Consider the following 25,370-nt stretch of genomic DNA (forward strand, 5'->3'; position numbering starts at 1 on the left):
TCATAAAGGTTGAAATCTGACTAGTATTAGGCAGATGTTTTCACCTTTCACTCAAGTTCTATTTTTAAAAATTCTATTTGAAGTTATCAAAACATCAAAATATATAATTTGTTTTCTAGCTTCATAAGCCTTCTATCTATTGGGGTCAAAGCAAACAAGTTTAATTTAACAGCAGTTACAAGAGTGGAGAGTTAGTTGAACAGTCAATAAACACTAATTAGTTGCCTTCTACATTCCAGTCACTGTGCTAAGTCCTGGAGAGGAGGTTTCTTTGAATTCAAAAGCTTATTATGGGTTAAGGAACAAAAATGAACAATCACCTGAATCCAACATTAGAATGAAGAGAAATCTCCCATTTTTCACAACTTAGGCGTTGTACATTCATAGGATTATGAAAAACTAAAAGCAAAGAGTTGTCTTGGGTATGATAATAGGAGTCAATGCATCTAAACTCCTGACTTGCCTCTTGAAGAACCTGAAAATAAAAAGAAATGAGTAGCTTATGTAGGGAGTATTTAAGAGTAGAAGGAACAAAAATAAGTAAGTAGGTTCTCTTCGGCCAAGGGCAGAAGAGGGGCATCAGAACAGGCAGCTGTTAATAGAAGTTAGTGGAAAAGAGACAGGAAGGAGGACATCTCTAAGGAGACATCTTGGCGGAGAAAAGAGAATAAAGGCTGTGATATATTTAATAGTCACTAGCAGGCCTCATATGTTTATTGATCCCCTGCACCTGGGTAAGTTAGACAAGAGCAAGAGGGTCAGAGAGAGGATAATCAAAGTCAATTATGTAATATTTTCTCAGAAGTCTGAGGTGGCAGAAGGACTGGTGGATGGGGTAGGAATGCAAGAATCCAGGGTTGCCCTGCAAACAGGCAGCAGATAGTAGATTGCCTTAGGGATCTGTGGCTAGAGATGTCATTTTGGGGCTCAAAAAGAAGCTAAGACTTTTACACTTTTTAAGAGAAGGCAACCTAGTATGGTGGAAAGTATGCTGGATTTCAAATCAGAGTATTTAGGTTTAGTATTTTACTCTGCTACTGACTTCATTATGTGACTATCAGCAAATCATTTCATCTCTTTGGTCTTCTGATTCCTCACATGTAAAATGAGAGGTGAGGACTACATGGTTTAAAAGACAATGGGTAGATTTCAAATTGGTTGGGTGACATAGTATCTGGAGAGAAGTCATCGATGGATGGAGGTAACCTGGAGGGACATCTGTGAAGTGCCTAAGGATGTGCCCTTGGCACTGCGCTCTTCAGAATTTTTACCAATGAATTAGATGGAGACATAATTGGCACACTAATCAAATCTGCATAGGATACCAAGTGCAAGGATAGTTAAGACTTTTGATGGAGGAATCTGAATCCAAACAGATCTCAACAGACTAGAGCAATCTGCTAATTTCATTAAAATGTGGCTTAATCGGGATAAATACAAAGGGTAAAAGATGTCATCAGAGAAATATATGACCAGAAAGAAAAGCAATATACTGGTCACATTTCAAGGACAAGGGACAACCAATGGACAGTTTATGGGATCCCTTCGTTATGTGTGACATGGGAAGAATATGTGAGGAAATTCTCTAGTTTGTGAGTGTGTACCATCTGTTGAGTGATTTTTGTGAGAGGGCAGGCAGGAAGAGATGGGATACTGATGACATCACAGACTTGCTGGAGCATTACTTAAAAATGCTATATTTGGATTAAATATCAACCATAAGTATAGGATAGGAGAGCTGTGCCTATGTAAAGCTGTTCATGTGAAAAACATTTAAGGGAATTTTGGTCACTTTCAGGCTTGATATGAGTCAATATGAGTCAAATACGATTTTAGGCTACAGAGAGAGGCATTGTATTCAGAATGAGGGATGTATCAGTCCTATCGTTTGCTGCCCTGGTCAGGACACAGGCCTGAGCACCATGTTTTAGGAAGGTCATTGACAAAGCTGGACCACATCCCGATAAGGTTACCAGGATGATGATGAAGGGACGAGTGACCATACTTTTTGAGAAGTACTTGAAAACAGCAACAATAAGAAATGGGAGGATTTTTTGCCTGAAGAAGTGAAATAAGGAAAGAAGCATTTATGAGATACCTACTATGTGCCAGACATTGTGCTAAGGATTTTACAAATATTATATCACTTGGCCCTTACAACAACCCTGGGAGGTAGGTGCTATTATCCTCATATTACAGATGAAGAAACTGAGCAAATTGGAAGGGTTAAGCGATATGCCCAGGCTCACACAGCCAATGAGGGTCAGAGACCAAATTTGAATTCAGGTCTTCCTGACTCCAGCCCTCCATCCACTGCATTACTAGCTGCTTTTGGGCAACTAGAAGAAGACAAAGCAGGGGTGATAGCCTTATTCTCTAGTGTGGAAAATGTAGTAGATTTATTATTCTTTGCCTTAGAGAGCAGAACAAGTTTTTTGGAAGCTAAAGAAAGGCAGAGTACAGCTGGATATCAGCAAAAAGTCCTATATATGAGCTGTCCTTCAAGAGAATGGCCTAAGGGGCAGCTGGGTATCTCAGTGGATGGAGAGCCAGACCTAGAGACAGGAGGGCCTGGGTTCAAATTTGACCTCAGACACTTCCCAGCTGTGTGACCCTGGGCAAGTCACTTGATCCCCATTGCCTAGCCCTTACCACTCTTCTGCCTTGGAACCAATACAGAGTATTGACTCCAAGACAGAAGGTAAGGGTTAAAAAAAAAAAAGAGAATGGCCTATCTTGGGAAGCAGTGGGTTTATTTTTTAGAAGGGTTGGGGATGTGGTAGAAGGGTTTTCTGTTCATGTACAGGTTGGATTAGATCCATTCTATAGTTCCTTTTACCTCTGATTCTGTGATTCTATGACTAGGTCCCTGTAGTCCCTTCTACTTCTAAATCCTATAATCCTTTGCCCTTCCTGTGGAAAAAAAAGACCATTTCAGTGACCTTTAAGGAATGAGCTATTTGTGTCTTTTCCTGGAGAAAATAAAACATATTACTTTCAGGTTAAGTGTAAGAGAAGCAACATAGCAGAGATCTGGCCTTGGAATCAAGAAGACCTAGGTCCAACATCCAATTTTGTCATATAAAGGGACTTAATCTTAGACAGGAACTTAATCTCTCATTGCATCAGATGATTTAGCATCATTTCACTAGAGCTCAAAGAGACTTCACTTGTCATTGAGTCCAACCCATTGTTTTACAGATGAGGAAACTGAGGGTCCAAACATTAAGTGACTTGCCTAAGGTCACACAGGTATCAGAGGCAGAATTTGAACCTAGAGCTTCTGAGTCTAGAGTGAAGTTCTCTTATATCATAGCAGGTAGCTAGATGATATTGTTGATAGACAGTCAGACCTTGGAATTATGAGGACATTGGGTCAAATTTTGCCTTAGTCTCTTATTAACTATGCAACCCTAGGCAAGTCACTTAATCTCTTTGCCTCAGTTTCCTCAATTGAAAAATGGGGAGAATGATAACACCTAGATCCCATGGTTGTTTTGAGGGTAAAATGAGATTATATTCACAAAGCACTTTGCAAACTTTAAAGTGCTATATAAATGCTAGTTATCATTACTGTTATGATTATTTTTGTTGTTATAACTCTTTAAGACTATAGATTGCAATGCCATTAGAAATAACAAATGAGATAATTACAAAAAAACTGAAAAGACTCATATGAAGTGATGCAAAGTGAAGTGAGCAGAACCAGGAGAACATTGTACATAGAATCAGCAATAAAGTACAACTTTGTTATAATGTGAATGTGAATGGCTTAACTATTATCAGCAGGACAAACCTCCAGGACAACTCCAAGGGACACATGATGATAAAGGCAATGCCCTGCCATAGAGGTAACCGACAGAGTCTGAATGCAGATTGAAACATGTCATTCTTCACTTTATTTACTCCCTGAATTTTTCTTTACTGTAAACAATATGTGTCTTCTTCCACAATATGATGAACATGGAAATATGTACTGTGGAATGCTATATGTATAGCCTATATTTTATTACCTGCTGCCTTGGGGAGGAATTGAAGAGAAGGACAAAATACGGATCAAAAAATGTCAGAAAATTATTATAAAAATGTATCAAATGTAATTTGGAAAAAATAAAAATCAAGTTAAAAAAGACTATAGGTTGCAGCAGTATTGATCTGCTTTAGTAGAGAGAGTTACTTCTCCTGGTATTCCCTATAATAATGGCATTGCAGATCTTGTTTAATACATACATACGCATATAATATAATATGTATACATGGTATTATATTTATGTCTATATACTATATATTATATATAAGCATATAATACATAAATACATATTTCTGTAGCTATAATTTTGGGCAGGTCATAACCGTATCATGTGGGAGGAAGATTCTGAGGAGGCTGAATGGTATTTAAACCAGCACCCAACCATGAAGATGGGGTGGGGCAGGGCAGGGAGTAGAAGAATGAGACTCAGAGAGGAAGGAGAAGAAGACTTTTTTCAATCCATATTCTGACTTGGTTTCCACCAATTGGATAAGCAGGATTCACAAGAGTCATCAGCCAGATAGAAATCCAGTCCTGGCACTGGTAAGGAAGAACTCCATTGTGGTGGTCAGTAATTCTCAACTGCAGAGTTTGAAAGTAGATGGATGTCCATCCCGTTAAGCCATTTGGATTGTTGTGCTGTTTCTCACCCTGGCACCTATCCAGGATGTGTGATGTAAAGCCTCCTGAAACTTGTCAAACCTGATGACCACTACCTAGTCTTGGTGATTTATGTGGGGATGACTGATATAGCCAGAAAAAAATCTGGAAACAATCTCTAGAGATTGCAAAGTGCTGGACAGGAAACTGAATTACTTGGAGGCACAGGTGGTGTTTTCATCACTACTTCCAATTGAAGGTGGGGACTTTAGAAGAAAAAGGAGGATATTGGAAGTGAACAGCTGGCTAAGAAGATGGTGTCAGAGAGCAGGATTTGGCTTTCTGAACTTAACATTCAGACTGCATCTAATGATAACTAGGAAGAAAGTATTTCCCTAGGGACTTGAAGATCTGATAAAACAGGGCTTTAGAATTAAAATGGAGGGGGAAGGAGAAAAATTCCAGATAAACATATGCCCTAGAGTGTAACAAGTATAACAGAACTAATAGCATTGGAGGAACTCAGTAATTTACAGGAGAACATATTTGAGAAGGGAAGGAGAAGTTATACTTATATCCTCAGATATTTATAGACCAATAAGAAAAGTATTTGTTAAGAAATAAAATGAATTTGATAACTTCACCCAGTGAAGTAAATGTGAACTTGCAGGTGATACTGAGACATGATAGGATGGAACACAGGATTATTGTTGGTGAAGGATATTTGTTGTTATTATATCAGTTGTGAACCCATTAGAGGTTTTCTTGGCAAAGATACTGTGGTGCTTTGCCATTTCCTTCTCCGGTTCATTTTAAAGATGAGGAACTGAAGCAAATGAGGTTCAACGACTTACCAAGAGTCTCACACCTAATAAGTATCTGAGGCCAGATTTGAACTCATGGACGTGACTCTTGCCAGGCCTGGTACTCTATCCACTTAGCTTCCCCACAGAAGGGTATACCTTGTTTTAAAGGAATGGATTACACAAAAGGGGTAATCTATCACTATAGATTAATAAACCTGAATGGAAATACACAAACAAAATTTCCTACTCAGGTCTGATGGAGAGCATGCTATGAAATATACAGTGATATTGGATGTAAGAACATATTCTTGATTTCTCAGTCAGATGAAAGAATTGAAGGCTAAAAGCAGCATATAGTTCTACTGGAATTTAAGCTCCATGAGGGCAGGGACTGCATGTTTTTTAATGTCTCCAGTACCTAACACAGTGATGTGTAAATGTAACAATATCAATAATCAATTTAATAACTGTTAATGTGGTGGGGGTGTTCAATTCCCTGGATATCGACTGTAGTTTCCATTATGCTAAAAGCAGATGAAGCTCATGTTTGGATCTATTGACAATTTTACTTCTTTGATGAGTGGAAATTTCCTTTTGTATCTGAACTGAAAAAGAATTTGGGGCATTATGAATCTTTAGAATATCTAAACCATTGATATTTATTTGTAATTGTTCAAATAAATCCCAAATCCAAGTGAAAGCAAATTTTGGATTATTATTTGTTTCATTATTTGGCACTATTATTCCTTTTGACTTACTTGGAGGAAAATTAGTAAATCAGAAAGCAGGTTTTTAAAAGTATAGTGAAATTTGGGTTTAAACTGGGCTCAATGCTGAAGTATATGTGAATCAGGCAGGAGAATAACCTACAATATTTTTATATGTCATCCTCCTCCAAAAACCCTTGGTGCAGCAGTCATGCCTTTTACCCTTTTTCTTAAAAATAATCACATGGCATTACTGCTGGAAGAGATCTTAGAACCATGTAGTTCAACCACTTCATTTTACCAACGAGAAAACTAAGGTACCCAGAAGGAAAGTGGCTGTTCTAAGGTTATAGACAGAGAGCTAGTGATGTCTCCAGGATTTAAAAAATAAGACTGACAGCTCAGATTCTTAATTGTAATTCTTGATTGCATTCTCTTTCCATTATAACCATATCTATAAGGCCAGAGCAACTAGAACTTTCTTTCAAGGTGCCTAGACTTATAAATGTGGCACTTTTAGTACTGAAGCAGCTACAACTGACCAAATCATCTGTTTATTAAGAATAATTCATTAAAATAAGCTACCAGATGGGCATTTTCTTTTCTCAGTGGTCACATCTTAGGTGAACTCCTACTCAGCTTGGAGTAGGAAAGCTTCCTTTCCCTCCCTAGTCTGGCTTCCCCATCCATGGCTTCTCATTGTCCAAGAACCTCTGTCGGTATGGAAGAGGCTCTTTTGGTTTCCTCCAGCTGAAAGGGGCCAGTAGTCTTGGGCACATTTCATACCAAGTACAAAACTTGCTAGTTGGAGCTCAGCTATGCCCTACACAAAAGGGCCCCAAGGTCTCAAAATAACTTTTTTGAAAACATGTTTCACACATTTCGGGCCAGTAAAAATAATAATGGACTCCCCTGTAAATGTGCAATCAGGACAGAAATGCATTTTGCAGCAGAACTGGATATAAATGCATTTTTGCCAGTCTATGCTTTGGCTGTTGTTGATCTGAACTGGATTTGTACTGGTGACCTAGAAATGAACCATTCTGTATCACACTATTCATCCTCAGAGCTTTCCTCCCACCAGACCTATCTGACTGTCTCTTGGAGAATCACAGCTTATAAATACCTGCAGGAGGACTTGCGGTTTAAAATGTTCAATAAAACTCCATTCCATCAAAGAGCGTTGCTGAGTCTTTTTTATGTCTTCTAAATCTGCTTCTATGATGATCTTCTTTGGTTTCTTAAAAAATTACCGGAACAAAACCAGAATTTCAGCATTAAATTGCTTTAGACTCAATGGAATAGTTTGGGGTTTGACTGACCCGCTAAAATATCACGTGTACTTGGCCTAATTGTGTAGCTCTGCATATGTATAAATCCATATGGCAACATTTTAGGAGGAATATTGCCAGAGAGACCGAGCCTTTGACTTTTTTTATGGGCAACATAATCTAAATATTTTTATTGTTAGGTTATACTCTTCAGAGTCCTGTAAGCAATTACAGGCAGGTTTTCTGAACTCGCTTCGAGCCAGCTTTAGTCCGACATGGCTGTATGGTAGGCAGGTGTTTGTGAAGATGCCAAGCCACACTGTCTAAGGGGGACATGGTCCTTACACTAGAAAAAATTAACCCTTTAGATTATGACAGAAACTGTGCCGAAAATGTATGAACAATTCAGAAAACATAGGAAACTGAAAGACAAAACCTAGTTCTTTGGAAACAGGATTCTCTGATTTTGACTTTTTCCCCCTTGAATGTGTTTTACACTATGGCCATACATTTCTCAGTTTATGCTGTCTTTACAAAGCAGAAAGCACTTTCCTCACCTTTTGGGGGACATTTTTAAAATTTATTGATGCCTTTTGTTGTCTATATCAAAGCTATTTCTATACCTAAATCTGCCCATTCCTTTACCATTTTTGTTGACCAGTCCCTCCCTGATTCTTCCTAAGAAAGTAACTTAAATGTCAAAGATTAAGAGAGACTTTTAAGAAAATTGGAGGTTCTCTTATTTTTTGCAACAAAGCCTCTATTATCATTTTCAAAATAATAATGATATAATGATAATATTAATACTTCATTTTAAAGTTTTTCAAGGAATTATGTAAATGTTAGCTCCTTTGATCTTCTCACCCACCCTGGAAGATCAGTGCTATTATTTTCTCCATTTGATGTAATAGGAAAGTGACTTATCCAGGGTTGTAAAACCAGCAAGTTTCTGAGATTGAATTTGAACTCAAGTTCAGTTCTCTGTCCATTGTACCACCTATTGGCCAAAACTCAAAGGTGAAATGAAGGTTGGCTTATCAGGCTATCATACAATTTTGTGGGAAAAATATGCAACCCTTCTTCCAAGTAGGCATATACTTCATTCTTAGAATTAGTCGGTATAGTCCTTTATTTTGTTAAATTTAAGATAAAATAAACTTATTTGCATAATTTTTAGTTTAATTTATCAAAGTAAAAGTCCAATCACACCTAGGAAGATTTTAGCCCCCACTCCTTGTCCTCCAGGATTTATTATGAAATGCTAGTCTACATTTTAAGTCAATTCACTTTAAGTGAATCTTTGAGTACTTCCTATACCATAATTTTTTGGCCAAAATGATTTCTTACCTTTTCAAGAAGATCATCTTCACCCTCTCCTCCTTTGCTCTCTTCACTTGATAAATGCACTGTAAATCGAAGAAATCAATATCCACATTGTAGGCAGGGTAAGCTCTGTGCTGGTACTGGCCAGCATGGCACCTTTCTATAGCTTATGTCACTGTGCTAAAAGGATAGTTCACAAAATTCATGTTTTATTTCTGTATGAATGTGCTTGATGTGTTTCTGTGAGGGTATCATATTCTCTTCAGTTGTTTCTTCTACTGAAAACAATATCTTAGGCTTCACAACACACTCAGATATGAATTAGCTTGAGATCACCTCTTGTCAGTGGCCACAGATCCTCAGTAAACTGACCGGTTCACCATTCATCAACTAAGCCTTATTGCCCTTCTGAGATACATACAGACAAATTTACTTCCTGAAAGGAATCTGACTCCCCCGGAACGTTAAAGACAAGACCGAGCTCCCCTAGAACAGTTTCTGAGGCACCAACTCAGGTAGGAAATCCACAATATGTATGTGCACGGGTTCATGTACACACACACACACATACACATACACACACACATTCATGAAGAAAGATGGAGAATGGCAAGAAGTCTAATGTTGGATTGTTTACTTATGGCCACATAGCCACATTCAGTTGGGAGGTGGCTCCCATGGAGTATGTAGTTGAAGGCTGAGGTATGGGCATTGGTTTACCAACAATCTGTATATACAGATATTTTCTGTGGTTGAATGGAAATCATTACTGATTGTGACATCTCTGAATTGCTATCACCTTAGTTGTGTGGTCTTAATTTATTCCTTATCGTATTATTATGCTCTTTGGAAATGATAGCCCCCATATTGATTTACTACATCACTTCAGATTTCTGATTTTAAGTAATAGCTTATAGTTTTGAAAACCTCCTTTGATAGGTAAGCTACATATTCTCATTTATTGTTTATTGTTCAGTTGTTTTAGTCATACATGACTCTTCTTCAACCCATTTGGGGTTTTCTTGGCAAAGATATTGAAATGATATGTCATTTCCTTTGTTAGCTCATTTGACAAATGTGGAAACTGAAGCAAAGAGATTTAAGGGATATGCCCAGGTTCACACAACTAGTAAGTATCTGAAGCTAAATTTCAACTCATCTCTTCCCAATTCCAGGCCCAGTGCAATGTCACCTATGAAACATTATGAACATGCCATCTCTTCAAATGTTATTTGCCCTTGTCCAGTCATACAGTGATAGCTGCCAGAGAGTTCTTACAAATTTCTATGAATCTACTCTAGATTTGGAAGGTAACATTACCACCAGAATAATAAGAGTCCTATGTGAAGATAATGCCACAGGTTTATCATATATGCATGCATGCTGAATGAATGTGGGTTAAATACAAGATCTAAATGTTTTAGAGGCAACATGATTTGGTGAAAACACAGCCATTTGGAGTCAGAAAACTAGATTTGACTCTGGTCACTGCTATCCTTCTGGTACTTACTAGTTGTATGTTCTATCTCTCTCCATGGCATATGTTCTTCTTCTGTAAAATGAAGATGTTAATACTTACCCTGACTACCTCAAAGCTCTCTGTAAACTTTCAAGTTCTTTGTAAATATCAATTTTCATTGATTTATTCCATCCACATGCTTTCTTGGACCCTCTTGTGAAATCAGAGAAAGTTAGGCCTGCAAGGGATTTCTGAAATGATTTCAGAAAAGTCCATACCTGGATGACAATCAAGTTTGCAACCTCCGTTTGTTAGGAGTGATTAGTGATATATTCAGTCTCTTGCTTGGAGACCTCTAATGAGGTCTCAGTATTTCAATATCTCAATATCTGTCTAGGCAGAACACTAATCAGTAGGAAGCATTCTTTGAAAATAATTATTTATATGTATCTCTACAAGTTTAACTCATCATATTTAATTCTGTTCTTTGTGACTAAGAGCAAGAAATTAAGCTATATAAGACAGATAACATTCCTCAAAAATCTTCTTTTAGGATGAACATTTTCAGTTCCTTTGATCTACAGTTCAAGTGGCTTGAACTCAAGATCCTTCATAATCCTGAGCTGTTTTTATTCAACCTCTCTGAAGCTCATTAGTATCCTTCATGAAGTATGGTGATCAGAGCTAAACTCACTTTGGATGAGGTCTGATGAGGGCAGAGAACAGAGGGGCTATTAGCTTCCTTGTTCTGGACCCTATCTCCTTTAAGGCAACCCACAATCACATCAGATCTCTCCCCCACTCCATCACTGCCACTTCCCATTGTTGACTCATATGGCATTAACAAGTTCACAAGTTTTCATACAAACCATTATCTTAGGTGTACCTCTTCCATAATGTACTTAGGAAGTTTATTTATTGGATAATTATGAGACCTGTATTCCTGTTAAATTTAATCTCATCAGATGTGGCCCAGTGTTCTATCCTGCCAAGATCTTTGGGGATAGTGACTGTCATATAGCATGCTGGTTATTCCTGCCATCTATCATATTAAATAACCCTCAATTTATTTCATATGCAAATTTAGTAAATTTGTCATATAACTCTTTATTCAAATTATTGATTAAAATCTTAGCCAGCACAGGACCAAGTACATATCTCCAAGGGCATATCACTAGAGAATTCTTTCCATGTTGACCTAAACACATTTGGTTATTCAAAGGGTTTTGCATCTACCTGATTGTGTAACTGTCTCTCTCCATTGTCTATAAGAGTAGAATGAAAGATTTTATTAAATACTTTGCTGGAATCTAGGTAAACTGTATCTATACTAATCCCCTGATTTGATGTCCAGTCCACCCTGTCAAGAAATAAAAGTAATCTGACACAACTTACTGTTGATAAATGCATGTTATCTACTACATATACTACAACAGAGTATGGGAAGGAAGGAAGAAAACAAGCATTTATTAAAAGCCTTTATGTACCAGGCACCATGCTAAATGCCTTATAAATATCATCTCATTTAATATACAAAGTTAAATGTGTTCAGATAAAGAATGAATTTGTGACTTTAGCTTCACTAACACCATGTTATCATGCACCAGTTAGGACAAGTTATAGCTAGTTGATATTTCACATTAAGCCTGGATAGGAGGTGCTCTTCTTTCCCAGATCCATGGTGTAAGGATATAGATAGGGGACGAAGAGTCTAAAGAGGAAGTTAATCAGTGGAAAGTACAAAGATTAAATGTTCTCTTTCTTAATATAGGGGACACACTTAGGATTCAAATGATTACAATTGTCATGTAAGTGCCAACTTTTTTCTTCTCTGGAAACCATAATGAAATTTTATTGACTAAGCTCTAACTTATCAGTTTTTTGAACTGGTGAGGTTCTATTTTGTCTTAGGTCAATGCTACAAAGAAAAATTCAGTTTGCTGCATATTTAAATACATCCACCCCAAAAAACTCAATACAACTACAACTTTAAATAGACCTCAATGTCCCATGAGTCTTTGGAGCAATTGATATGAAATCTGTGGAATAAAAATCCTTCTGTTCTGTGGTTTGCCAGATTTCTGGGAGATCTGATACTCCCCTCCTGAATTTCAGAATCTAAAGGAGAGAAAAAAAAATCCTCTTGCTTCCACAAAATATGCTCTGAAAATTGTGTGCTAGTCATTTTGTCAGAAAAAAAGGGTACTCTAAAACCATTCTGAATTCATTATTTGAAGAGACTTTGCAAAGATTGCGCAGTCATTTCAGTTGTGTCTGATTCTTCATGACCCCCTGGGGTTTGCCATTTCCTTCTTCAGTTCATTTTACAGTTGAGGAAACGGAGTAATACATAATTAAATGACTTTCCCAAGGTCACACCAGCTAGTAAGTGTCTGAGGCTAGATTTGAATTCAGGAAGATGAATTTTCTTGACTACATACCCAGCACTCTATCCATTTTGTCACTTAGATGCTCACTTTGCAAAAATATCACTGCTATAGAGTTACCATTTATAGTAGTACTATTTATCTATATTATGTATTTTAGTATATATGCTATACTTACTGGATATCCCCAAAGTCTTAGTGTAATTCTAAACTGAAATATGATTACATATATAATGTGTGCATATATGCATACATATACATCTATAAACATATTTGTAAAAATAGATTTTCTACATGTATGACTATACTTATATGTGACATAGCATATAACATATATAAGTACATGTATATATCTATATTTTATATCTGTTATGCATTATGTAGCTATATTCTATGTAACATGTAAATATGTTATATATACAACATCGACATAGTATATGTAACACATACATATACTATATTCATATATTATATATTTATGTCTCTGTGTCCTAAAATTTCTTCAGCTTGTTTGAGGTGGCATCTTTGTATAGTGGAAATAATACTAGAAGCAGAGTCTGAAGATCTAGGAAAAAACCTGTCTCTGCAATTCACAACTTGTGTGACTCCGAAAGAATTACTTAATTTCTCTGGGGTTCAGTTTCCTCAGCAGTAAAATGAGAGGGGGTGGTACTATACAACCTATAACATTCCTCCTAGATCTAAATCTTCAGTCATATGCTTTTATTTAAAAAAAACTTTATAAGCAGAAAAATAACCAGAAGATACAAAAATATTTACTTAAAGTTTATGCATTCTTATTTTTCTTTGGATATAATTAATTCTAATTAATTGCTCATGAACATTTATTTCTCATTTTATTTTGCTTGTATTTGTCAGCATTATGAATTAGTTCATAATGAAAATGATTCTTAAAGAATTACTGCCATAGTAGTCCAATGGAACTTTGAAATAGTGAAAAATCCATGATGGAGAGTTAAAGAAAACCTTGTTGAACAGCTATAGCAAAATTCAAAGGATGAGCTTTCCCTCAAATCTATCATAACTTCAAAATATCATAAATACACTGAACTATCTGTAACCCCTCAGCTCAGAATTGTTCATTCATATTAGTGACTACTTCTACCCTGACAACTAAAGATCTGGGACCAACCTACTGCCAATCAGCCACTAACACAATGATACCCATTCACTTGGTTGGGCCACCAGGTGGCAACAGTTGTTTGAGGAAGAGGATTTAGCATTTGCCAAGAAAACTTGAACTGTTTTTAAACATTCTGATGGATGGCCGGTCCTCATCTTCATTCATATGACTTTAATTTCATAGGCTACACTAAAGCCACACAATATCAGGTTAATTTTGAACCAAGAAGGCCAGTTGTATGTCTCAAGTGGGAATAAATAGAGATGATGTCTCAATGGAAATAATGAGAATGTTTGAAGAAGGCAGTGTGAGCACCCAGATAGTAAGGGAATCTTAGGATGGTCAGGTTGCTTAGAGGTTGCATGGATGTTGAGGAGACAAACACTTTTGGAATTGGAGGACTTGGATTCAAATCTCACTTCTGCTGCTTACTATACTTGGGCAAGTAATTCTGCTTCCACAACATCTCTTATATCTGTTCCCTCCCTTGTCTCTATTTATACAATCTTAACCTAAGATAAGGGTCAGTCCCTTATCACCTTTTACCTGGACTCTTACAATAGCTTTTTACTTGGTTAACTACATCTGGGACCCCCATCCCCACTTCCCTCTGGGATCACCTTCCAACTATTCTCCATCTATCTTATTACATTATATCTTACCTTATTATATGTATTATTAAGATATAATATATTATACATATAAATCATATATCTTATAGCTATTTGGATTTTGTCTTTTCTACTGGGGAGGTCCTCAAGGTCAGGGATCATGTTTTTGCCTTGGTGTCCCCAGAACTTTGCACATGCCTGAAACATAGTAAATACTTAAAAATGTGTTGATTGATATTTCATAAAATTTAAAGATCCAGGCCTTTTCCTTGTCTAGAAAGGAGTCAAGAAGACCCACCTAACTCTCAAATACTTTACAATCCCAAAGAGTTTTTCCCCTTGGAAAAATAACTTTCTGGTATTGTTACTAGCAGGATGCTCTTTTCCCCTTGGGAAATCTTCTGACGATAGCTACAAGATCAGCTACATTTATTCTGGGGCCACATTTATAATTATCATTTGCCAAATCATTCTATACCCGGAAAGATCTAGTTTTATATAGTATTTTAAAATACCTAAAGATTTAAAATTTAAATACCTAAGGATTTAAAAAGGAAGGAAATCTGTAAGTGATTAATTTAAAAAAATCACTTATTAAGCCCATCCTTGTACAAGATACTTATAAAGTCCATGCTATTAAGGAATTTACATGTTAAGAAGATAAAATGTGTACTCAATTACATGGGTGGGATATGAACTTGAAAGAACTTCAGATGAGGAAATGCGTTTTTTGTTTTTTTTTTAAACCAAAGTGGCACCATCTCTGCATTTTAGAGAGTTGCTCAGAATATTTACAAGTTAAATGATCTATTTCCCCAGGGTCACAAAGTCAGAGGAAGCACTTGTACTAACAAGACTTCCTAACTTAGAGTAGAGTCCTACCGATTATACTATGCTGTCTCTGATATGTCTTTAAAATCACCTGCTGACAATAATCAAAGACAACAATAACAAAAGACACCCCAAAACACCACTCAGTTCTCTTTGATCTCCACCACTCAATATTGACCACATTCCCTGTCTTTGTCTAGACTCTGTTCTATAACTCTTGGTGATGCTTTTCAGAATGACTGATTTTCAGAATTAAGTAGGTTGTTTGGACCTGAAAGGAAAGAGAAGCAAAATCCTGGTTCAAGCCAGTAAACAAATGGGGCTGCCTATTTAGTAGAACACAGTACTCTCTGGGAAAGCCTTAAATAACCAGAGTTTTACTTCAGGTCTGCAACAGTCAGAAGTTTGTCCAGTAGACACATTTTCCATTGTCTATACCACTGGGAAGGGAGGCTTTATCGTTGACTGAAGAATAAGATGTTCTAATTGACTGTTCTAGCATGGTTAAGCAGGAAACTTTTGATTATTTCAGCTAATAGTTTTTGCTAGAGGAAATTCTATGTGCCTACTCCACTTTTCTACTTCAGAAAATAAAACATATTGAACATGGTTGTATTGTCCAGTAACAGCTGAGTACCTTGTAAAATGTCAGGGCCATTGCCCCAATTGTACAATATTGCATTCTTCATTCAGATTGTAAAATTAGTCAGGAGAATTGAGTCTTTGTTGATCTGAGGATGAACCCCACAGTATTTCTTTTTCAGAACTAGATTCTCATTTTTCTATTATAACTTCATTCTATTAAATCTGCATTGAAGAAAAACAATTTCTTGTTTCATAAATTCAGTAAGAGATTGCATTTCTACACCATGACAATGAGCCAGGGAAGTGGCACAATGGATGGAGCTCTGGGCTCAGAGTCAGGAAGATCTGAGTTCAAATCAGACCTTAGACACTTATTTTTTGACCGTGGGCAAATCACTTACCCTCTGTTTGCTTCAGTTTCTCCATCTATAAAATGGAGATAATAATAAAACTTACCTTTAAGAGTTGGTGTGAGGATCAAATGAGTTATCTGTAAAGTGTTTTTTTAGCACAGTGCCTGACACATAGTAGGAGCTTAATAAATTCTTCCCTTTTTAATGACATCCCTGCTTTTGTTGAACATCTTAGTTTCAGAATTTGAATAAAAACAATGCTTTTCATTGTTACATATTGCAACAGTCATCTTACATTTAAGAGATGATGTTAGTGGTAATGAGGAGATTTGAAATAAAGATGATAGCTCACATCAGCATATTTTCCAAATTAGCATATCCTTCATTATTCCATAAAACAGGCAGGGCGAATATTAGCTCTAATTCTCAGATGAGGAAATTAAAATGAGGCTCTGTACCTAATAGGTTTCAGAGAAAGAACTTGAAATCATATTTTTGACTGATACCAATGCTCTTAGGTTATAAAGAAATGGGATGGAATCTTTACTCTTTCAATAGTTGAAGAACAGTCATGTAGAAGTAGGATTATACTCACTCTGCTTGACCCAGAGGTCAAAGAATAATGGGTAGAAGTTAGGTTGAGGGAGAGTTTGTATCAATATAAGTATGAAATTCCTAATGAAGGACTATTTGAAAATGGTGTGTCTTGTCTTTTTTTTTTTTTAAACCCTTACCTTCTGTCATGGAGTCAATACTGTGTATTGGCTCCAAGGTAGAAGAGTGGTAAGGGCTAGGCAATGGGGGTCAAGTGACTTGCCCAGGGTCACACAGTTAGGAAGTGGCTGAGGACAGATTTGAACCTAGGACCTCCCATCTCTAGGCCCGGCTCTCAATCCACTGAGCTACCCAGCTGCCCCTGTCTTGTCTTTTTAACTACTGAGTTCCCCATCACTCAAATTACTCAAGGAGAGGAAAGATGAGAATCATGTATCATGTGTAAGGAATGGGGTTCATGCTTGTGTCAAGGGTGATTGGGAATTGATGACCTCTGAAGTCTTTTCCAAGGCTTAACTAGCTCTGAATATCAGGAGATGTCTATAGTTCTCTTCATTATTTTAATCATTTTTATGAAGTTTCCCATATGCCCTAATTTTATTTACCTGTGGATTTTGATTTTGTCAATTTGGTGCTAGACTCCTGCTCTCCTTGTAGTCTGCTTTCGGTCTGAGAGTCTTTAATGCTTTCAATAAATAGTGCTTTTATACTGCTGCTTTCCGTTTGTTTAATGGTAGATGAAAAGGTCGATGATTTATTTTTCATATCATCTGATTGTTTCTGACTAGAAGAATCCACTGATGATTTCTTATTTTCATCTTTGTTACTCTTGAGCCAGTCTTCTTGGGAAAACTTTGTTTTCTTTTCTGGAGGTAATTTTATCCAATAAAGACATGAACATGAGTCATAATAATAGCTCATATATATGTACACATACATATATGTAGTACTTTAATGTTTACAAAAATGTTTTTTATGGCATAGTATTTAGATTTATTATCAAAAACAGCTAAGTTCAAATCCTACCCAATCCCTTGCTGACTGTGTGAACTTGGGCAACTCAGCTTCTGTAAGATTTAAGTCTCTCATCTGTAAATTGAGGATGATAAATACTATCTACCTGGAAGGGTACTGAAGGCAGCTCAAACTCACCCAAGAGAGCCAACTCTTAAATTCATAGTGTGGGTATTTATTCCTCAGAGATCATAAATGCTATAAATAAGTATATGACATGGTTTTGTTGATAGTCTACATTTAAGTGAAGGGAAAAAGTTAACAGTGCAGATTAAACTTTAAAATTTGTCCTAGTGTTATTGTTGTGGTTTTGAGAGCTGGTTGTTAAACGTTTACCAGGACACTTTTGCACCTACTTCACAGTGTTGTTGTGAAACTCAGATGAGTTCATCTATGTAATGCATTTTTCATATCTTAAAAAATGTTATCTAAACATGGTTTGTTGTTGATACAAATAAATCTGGTAATGGTACAAATATTCTTTTCCTCATTTTACAAATGAAAAGGCTAAGGGTCCAAGACTTCTCCATGATCATTTATCTAGCAAATGGAAAGATACAAACTCAAGTTTCTTGAATCTAGGTTAAATACATTGATCTCACAACATACAACATTGTGAAAACATAGCAATGATAAAAATCAAGAATATTTTTAATTCTTTTAATAAAATGGTACCTGGTAGAACAGATGATGGAGTAACATTGTCCTCTATATTTCTTTTTATAAGTTGTTGTTGTCTTATATATTTAGCAAATCTGGCAGGATTGTCCCATGGGATGTGAAATACTTCAGAATCAGATGCACCCTCCATCTTGGGAGCCTTCAGTTTTCCAGACTCATCTACTTCGGTTAATTGTAGACATTCAAAAGTAAATACTTTGAAGGCTCTTTCTACTTCATTCCAGCTCAAGAGTTCTGTAACAGAGTCAAAGACAGGTATGGAATGAAGGCCACCTGTATAGCCAAACAAAGGCAAAGAAGAAGACAGTGAAATGAGTTGTATGAGCATCAAGTTTTGGGTGGGAAGGGTCAAAGGATCAAGAGGTAATCAGGATTTTCTTGAAGCCACAATCAGTTGGTATCTACAACTTTAAACTCAGGGTCTTAAGCCAATAAGGGGAAATTTTTTTTCACAGTTTGTAGAAGTTAAAAATCCTGGCCCAGATATCTATCTATATTAATCAATAGTTTGTTAGTTACTTGCCTTCAGACTACCTAACAAATGAATAAACACTAGGTATCTATAATAAAAGCTAGCATTTATATAGCACTTTAATACTGGTAAAATGCTTTACAAATAGCATTTTATTTTATCCTCCCCAAAATACTGGGAGGTAAGTGCAATTATTATCCCCATCTGTTAAATGGGGAAAGTGAGACAAAGAGAGGCTAAGGAACTAACTCAGGGTCATATAGCTTGAAAGTGTCTATGTCAGAATTTGAACTCAGGTCCAACTCCAGGTCCAGTATTTTGCACCTGCTTGAGCCATGGACCTGGATTCTGGAAGATTTTAATTTATTATCAGACATTTGCTACCTCTGTCACCTTGGGCAACTCTCTTTAACTTTCTTCTGCTTCAGTTTCCTCAACTGTAAGATAGGGATAATAGAACCAACTTCCATGAAATCTTTGTAAATCACTTTACCCAGTGACTGGCACATAGTAGGGGCTTAATAAATACTTATTTCTCCCTCCACCCCCAGCTCTTTTACCAAGCCACTTAGTTGCCATTAACAGAATATCAAAGAAATATTATGATGTGTCTTCTTCACAGGCTATCATCCCGTCTATTTCTTTGTAAAATTAAAGGGTTGGACTTGAGGATTGCTAAGATTCTAAATCTAAAATCCTGTGCTTCTTAATTTATTAATGTCATTCTTATTTCAAAATAAACTAATTTTTTACAATAGAAGTTAGCCTAAGAGGGATGAGGAGTTCTGAACAATAAAATTCTGAAGATGCAAAGAAAAACAAGTCTAACAAGTAGGAAAGGGAGGAGGGAGTATTGTATGAAGAGACAGATATGGATGCATAGGGAACTCACTAATTCAATTTAGGGTTTAAAAAAGAGATGTCTAGATGGTGAAATCAAAGTCAGGAAACAGAAGATAAATACAAATGCATGACATGAAAGTGAAAGAAGGGTTTATCAGAATCGGTTCGATTAAAAAAGTTTATAGAGAACGGGAGTGATGTCACAGGACTGCGATAGAATGGATATCTCAATTCCACCCCTACCTCTCACCCTCCAAAAAAAGGGCAAGAGAATAGAATCTGAACACTATAGGTCAGTGAGCTTGGCTCTGTTTTCAAGGGGTGGGGAGGATTCTACAATATATTATTAAGGAATTAATTAACATCTGGAAAAAATCAATAATCACAAAGAATCAGCATTGCACCATCAGGAACAAGTCCTCTTAGAATTTCTTTTCTGGTATGATTATCCAAATGCTAGGTCAAAAGAATTCTGTAGATTTTGTTTGCCTGGAGTACAGTAAAATACATGTGGTTCTTGCAGAAAAGTTGCTGGGTTGTCAGCTAGATGATAATACAATTAGTTGGACTGAAAATTGGCTTAATGTCTAGATCCCAAGATTCATCACTAGTGGTTCAGTTTTATTTAGGAAAGACGACTCTAATAGAAGAACCCAGAGATCTATGCTTGGATCTACACAATTCAATATTTTTATCAATGGCCATATAAAGGGATAGATGATGTGGTTATCAGATTTGTAGATAATACAAAAGGAGAGAGAGAGAACTCACATACCAGAGAACAATCAGGATTCAAAGAAATCTTAATAATCTAGAATTCTGGGACAAATAAAATATGATAAAATTTAATAAAGATAATATGGAAACTCTTATATGAGTTGAAAAAAAAAAGAATAACCTCACAAATACAAGATGGAGGGGCTTTTGAGATAGTGAAAAAGACCTGGGAGACAGAAAGGAGAGGAGTTATGGGCCATCAGCCCAATATGAGTTTGCAGTATGAGATAGAAGCCAAAAAAATTGGATGTAATCTTGGGTAATTTTATGATACATGCAATTTCCAGGAAGAAGAATGAAATAGTTCCACTGTGTTATGAATTAGTTAGACCATAGATAGAGTACTGTGCCCATTTTGAGGCACCATATTTTAGGAAAGATATTAGGGCTTCTGTGAGCTAGAGAATGTCCAGATGTGTCTAAATAAAATGATGAATGATCTAAAATCTGTGTGATATTCAGGAACGTGTCTTTGAGTGCAAAGTTAGCTTCATTTTTTTGTGTCTGTATCTCGACCACCTAGAATAGTACTTGGCATATTGTAGGAACTGAATAAATGTTTTTTCATGAACAGGTTGATTGCTATGAAGATTGATTGAAGGTATTAGAGATATTTAGCATAGTGAAGAGGTAAAGAATGAAATTCAGAAGAATGATGATGAAGTGTGCTACCCTCCCATGGTGATGGATACAAAGTTCAGAATAATATCTATATCTATATCTATTTGGATATGGTTAATTCTGTAATTTATTCTATTTAACTAGGCACATCTGTGGCAATGGCCTTTATTCCTTTCTCTTCCTTTTCTTTTTTCCCATTGGTGGGATCCTGCGAAAGAGAAGGAAGGAAGAAAGGAAACAACCTACTGTATGGCAGGCACTGTGCTAAGAGCTTCACAAATATTATCTCATTTGATTCTCACAATAACCTTGGGAGGCAGATGTTATTATTTCCCCCATTTTACAGTTAAGAAACATGAGGGAGAGAGGGAGAGAAGGAGAGAGAGAGAGAAAAACAGAGAGAGAGAGAGAGAGAGAGAGAGAGAGAGAGAGAGAGAGAGAGAGAGAGAGAGAGAGAGAGAGAGAGAGATTAAATGACTTGTGATTTCTGACACTAGATTTAAACTTTGGTCTTCCAGACAGAAAATGAATTTTAATCAACTGTAAAAAAAATTAAAAATTAAAATAAAACTAAGTAAATCTAATAGCTAAATTAGAATTTTTTAAAAGAAGGGGGAGCAGGGAACAAAGATAGGATGCTATGTGTAAAGGAGATCTGATTTGTTCTGCTCACCCTAAAGGGCAATGGTTGGAACAATGGGCAGAAACTTTGAGAAGGCCAATTTAGACCTAATGTGAGGAAGACTTTTGAACAATTACAACTGCCTAAAACTGATAAGGGCTTCCTCATTGGGAATAGGTGGGTTTTTCCCACACTATAAGTCTTTAAAGAAAGGCTGATAGATACCTTGGTGGACACTCTTTGAAGAGTATTTTTTTTCCAGTATGGGTTGGAGGAGATGGTCCTTTTGGTCCTTTTCTCCCCCCTAAAATTTTGTATTGGGATTCAATTAAAGATGTATAGACTAGAACTACATGGTGGCATGGAATCAACCCTAGGTTCTCAAAGGCTACTTCTATTGAACACAAGTTCTTACAGGTACTATCAAGCTAAAGGAGCTTAAAGAAATGGATCTTAGAAGGGACTATACATCTGTCTAGCATAGTTGAGACTCTTGTTACTGTTTGGCTACAGTTATGATTTTTTTTCTAGGCACTCTCAAAGACTGAGTCAATTCAATTCAACAAGCATCAAATGCTTATAGTACTTAATGAGCTAGGCAGTTCTGCTTAGTGGATAAATAATCTGACTGAGTAGGGAATATCTGTGTTCAAACATCACTTATGACTGGATGATTTTGAGTAACTCACTTAACCTCTCATTTACCCAAGCAATTCTCAAAAACACTGAATTTCAAAGGAGGCCCTAAACTACATTCTAGCAGGAGTTTCTTCACTGGCTTTACTAGTTTCCTAAAAGTCAATGAAATCATGGATGGGGACCAAAAAAAGAAAAGAAAAGAAAAGAAAGATATTTGAAAGTCATTAAGAATTCAAAGACCAAGTGGAAAACTATTCATATCTTCTAGGAGCTTACTCTTAAAAGGCAGGAGGGGAGGTACCCATACTGTTTTGAAAAACTTTAAATTCAATGAGGTCAGTGACTCTGTCTTTTCTATTCCCTGTGGCATTAATCCCACTGTTTTGTACATAATAGCTGATTAATGCATCTATGGAAGGCAACAAAAACATAACTTACTGTTAGCAATATAAAAAAATAAGGCTTTTTAACTTTTAAAAGACTAGAAAATATTCATGCCTCAAAATCATTGATTTTTAGTAAACCCTATGTAATAAGTTCAGTGAAGAAATGAAAAACAACCCTTTTATGTTCTACATCTCATCATGGTTAGCACAGTATTGTCAATCTGGTGGTTACTCAATATATTTTTTAAAACGACAATCAAGAAAACATATTCACTGAGTAATTCCAATATTCTAATCTCTGAGGATATACAAAGAAATACAAATTTGGAAGGACAAGACATACCAATGTGGTACAATACTTAATAATAGGTATCTATTATTTCTATGTTCATATGTTAACACACTATGTTAAGTGTGAAATATGTGATAAAGAGAAAAATTCTGCTTACGGTTCAGGAGAAGGAATCATTGTAAGTCAGAATCAATAGTGAGAGAGAAATAGAGAGGGGACATTTTAGCTAGCCCTTGAAGGAAGATTAAGACTGGAAAGTAGAGAAAAAATATAAGTTTAGTCTGTAATTCTTGATCTTAGGCTCTAGTAAAAGAAGATATGATTAGTGAAGAAACAGAGGCAGAGAGATGTAGAGGACAGATGTAAAGACACATAATGTGTGGTCTTGTTTTGCTCAGTAAAATCATAAATATGCCATGTTAAAAGTATGGATGGCAGAAAGTAGGATTCTAAGAGGAAGAAGTGGGGAAGGAAGGCATTCCCAGAATGAATGTGCCTATAAGATTTTATGTGTGAAGAATGGCAAGAAAGCTATTTTTTCTGTACTGTATAGTATATGAAGAGGAGTAAGGAATAATAAGGCTGGGATGGCAAGTTGGAGTACTTATGAGGGGCTTCAAAGGTCAAACAGAGAGGTCTGTATTTTTCCTAGAGATAACAGATAGCCAAAAGATTTTATTGAGCTGGGGGGTGGTGGTTATGATTAGATCCTTTCATTATGAAGATCACTTTGAAGTTGTGTAGAGGGCAGTTTCTAGGGAGAAGAGAGACTTGAGTTAGGGAGACTATTACTACCATCCAGGCAAGAGGTGATGAGGGATTGGTACACAGTAAGTGAATAATAAATACTTGTTGATTGATTTTCAGTGTTAAGAGTTCTGAGAGACATGGAGTTTAGGACTGGTTGCTTTAGTAAATACTCTATGGATTTAACATGTCTTAAGACAAATATTTCCAACTCAAACCCAGATGAATTAGGGAGCATAATTTTGTAAGAGGCTTAATAGAAGAATCCAAGAATCTCAAAGTCAGAAGGGGCTTCAGAAGCATGTAGTCCAACCCCTTCAAGTTCCTGACCTCTGTTCTGTTTTCCCATTTCAACTATTTCTTAAACTTCCTTATTTCTATTCACCTCTTAACTGTCACACTGAAGAGAAAGTTGTCACTTTGAAGGGCACATTTGTCCATGCAAGCTTTTCCAATTACTGATTAAGGGAATTAAATTAAACAGAAGAAACTTTTGGGACCAGATAACAAATGAACAAAAATAGCAGCTCATAAATTTTCTATTTCAGACTCAAGAAAACTTTTTACCAATGAAAACTACATATATGTATAGTTATAATACACATAACACATATACATGCATATGGTTCAATCTCATGTCAATTATATACATGAACAAATATGTACAAATTCAAAATAGAAATTTAGTCACTCTTTTTTAAAAAAGAGGGTGTAATCTTATGGTATATCCATAAACACGCCTGTGAACAAATGAATACAAACTAGAAATAAGACATTTATTCACCATTAGTACAATAGTGCATGAGTTCATGAATTGTAGCCAGACGTTTGGTGTTATTCCACAAAGGAAGCAAAGGGAATTGAAGAAGTTTCCACAGTGGTAGCTTGGCCTGCATCTCCTGCTCAATTTGTACTGGGTCAAAATTCTTCTGGGCCTGATGCAAAAGAATAATGTGACAGAAACCATTAAAGTCTCCCCAGAAGGTAAGCTGTCAGGAACCTTATAAATATGTAGAGGGTAAAACATGATACTCCTTACACTCATTATTTGAGGATGGGGATATCAATAGTAATTGAAGGGGACAAACTATTAGTATTTTGCTGAAGGTCAAAAAAGTATGTTTTTTTTTCCTTTTTGGACAGAGTTTCCTGGCACAAGGAAAGAACTAACTCTTCATATGAACTGACAGACTGCCAAAGGCCGATATCCATTAATCTTTCCCTTCTCCAGATCCTTTCCTGGCTTCCATTGGTTTTTGTAGCAACAAGATACTAACTAAAAGCAAAACATCCCACCATCTCAACAAAACCCATCTTGGCAAATCTGTTGATATTGCTACCGAAGAAATGGTTAAGAATGAAGAATTTTTCCTGACTTTATTTCTTATCATTTTGCCTAACTTGGGGCTAATGTCATAAATAGTCACTACTTATTTGGGTCATAACTTTAAATTATTTCTATTTAAATTAATTCTGTTGTACTTGTTGGATCATTTCTACAAAGGACAAGTAAAACTTATTATCCTCAGAAGGTTAATAGTTGGCCCATTTCTGAAATGTACTTCTTTTTCGCCTTCATTTTTTAGAATTCTTAGTTTCCTTTAAGGTTCAGCT

At 36.2% G+C, this 25,370-nt stretch overlaps 1 protein-coding gene across 3 annotated transcripts in view; it reads right to left on the reverse strand.

The window, feature by feature from the left end:
• Nucleotides 1-25,370, reverse strand: part of SPAG17 (sperm associated antigen 17) — a 285,233-nt gene that overhangs the window by 141,603 nt on the left and 118,260 nt on the right. For all 3 annotated transcript variants that reach the window (XM_056819265.1, XM_007485278.3, XM_007485281.3), the window contains exons 13-18: nucleotides 24,541-24,691; nucleotides 18,352-18,591; nucleotides 17,268-17,528; nucleotides 8,762-8,820; nucleotides 7,270-7,383; nucleotides 321-475 (exon numbers count right to left, since the gene is read on the reverse strand). In XM_056819265.1, coding sequence (XP_056675243.1) covers nucleotides 321-475; nucleotides 7,270-7,383; nucleotides 8,762-8,820; nucleotides 17,268-17,528; nucleotides 18,352-18,591; nucleotides 24,541-24,691 — 980 coding nt within the window. The remainder of the gene's footprint in view (nucleotides 1-320; nucleotides 476-7,269; nucleotides 7,384-8,761; nucleotides 8,821-17,267; nucleotides 17,529-18,351; nucleotides 18,592-24,540; nucleotides 24,692-25,370) is intronic.

Source organism: Monodelphis domestica, chromosome 2, assembly GCF_027887165.1.
Source record: "Monodelphis domestica isolate mMonDom1 chromosome 2, mMonDom1.pri, whole genome shotgun sequence".
In the NCBI taxonomy this organism is placed as follows: Eukaryota; Metazoa; Chordata; class Mammalia; order Didelphimorphia; family Didelphidae; genus Monodelphis; species Monodelphis domestica.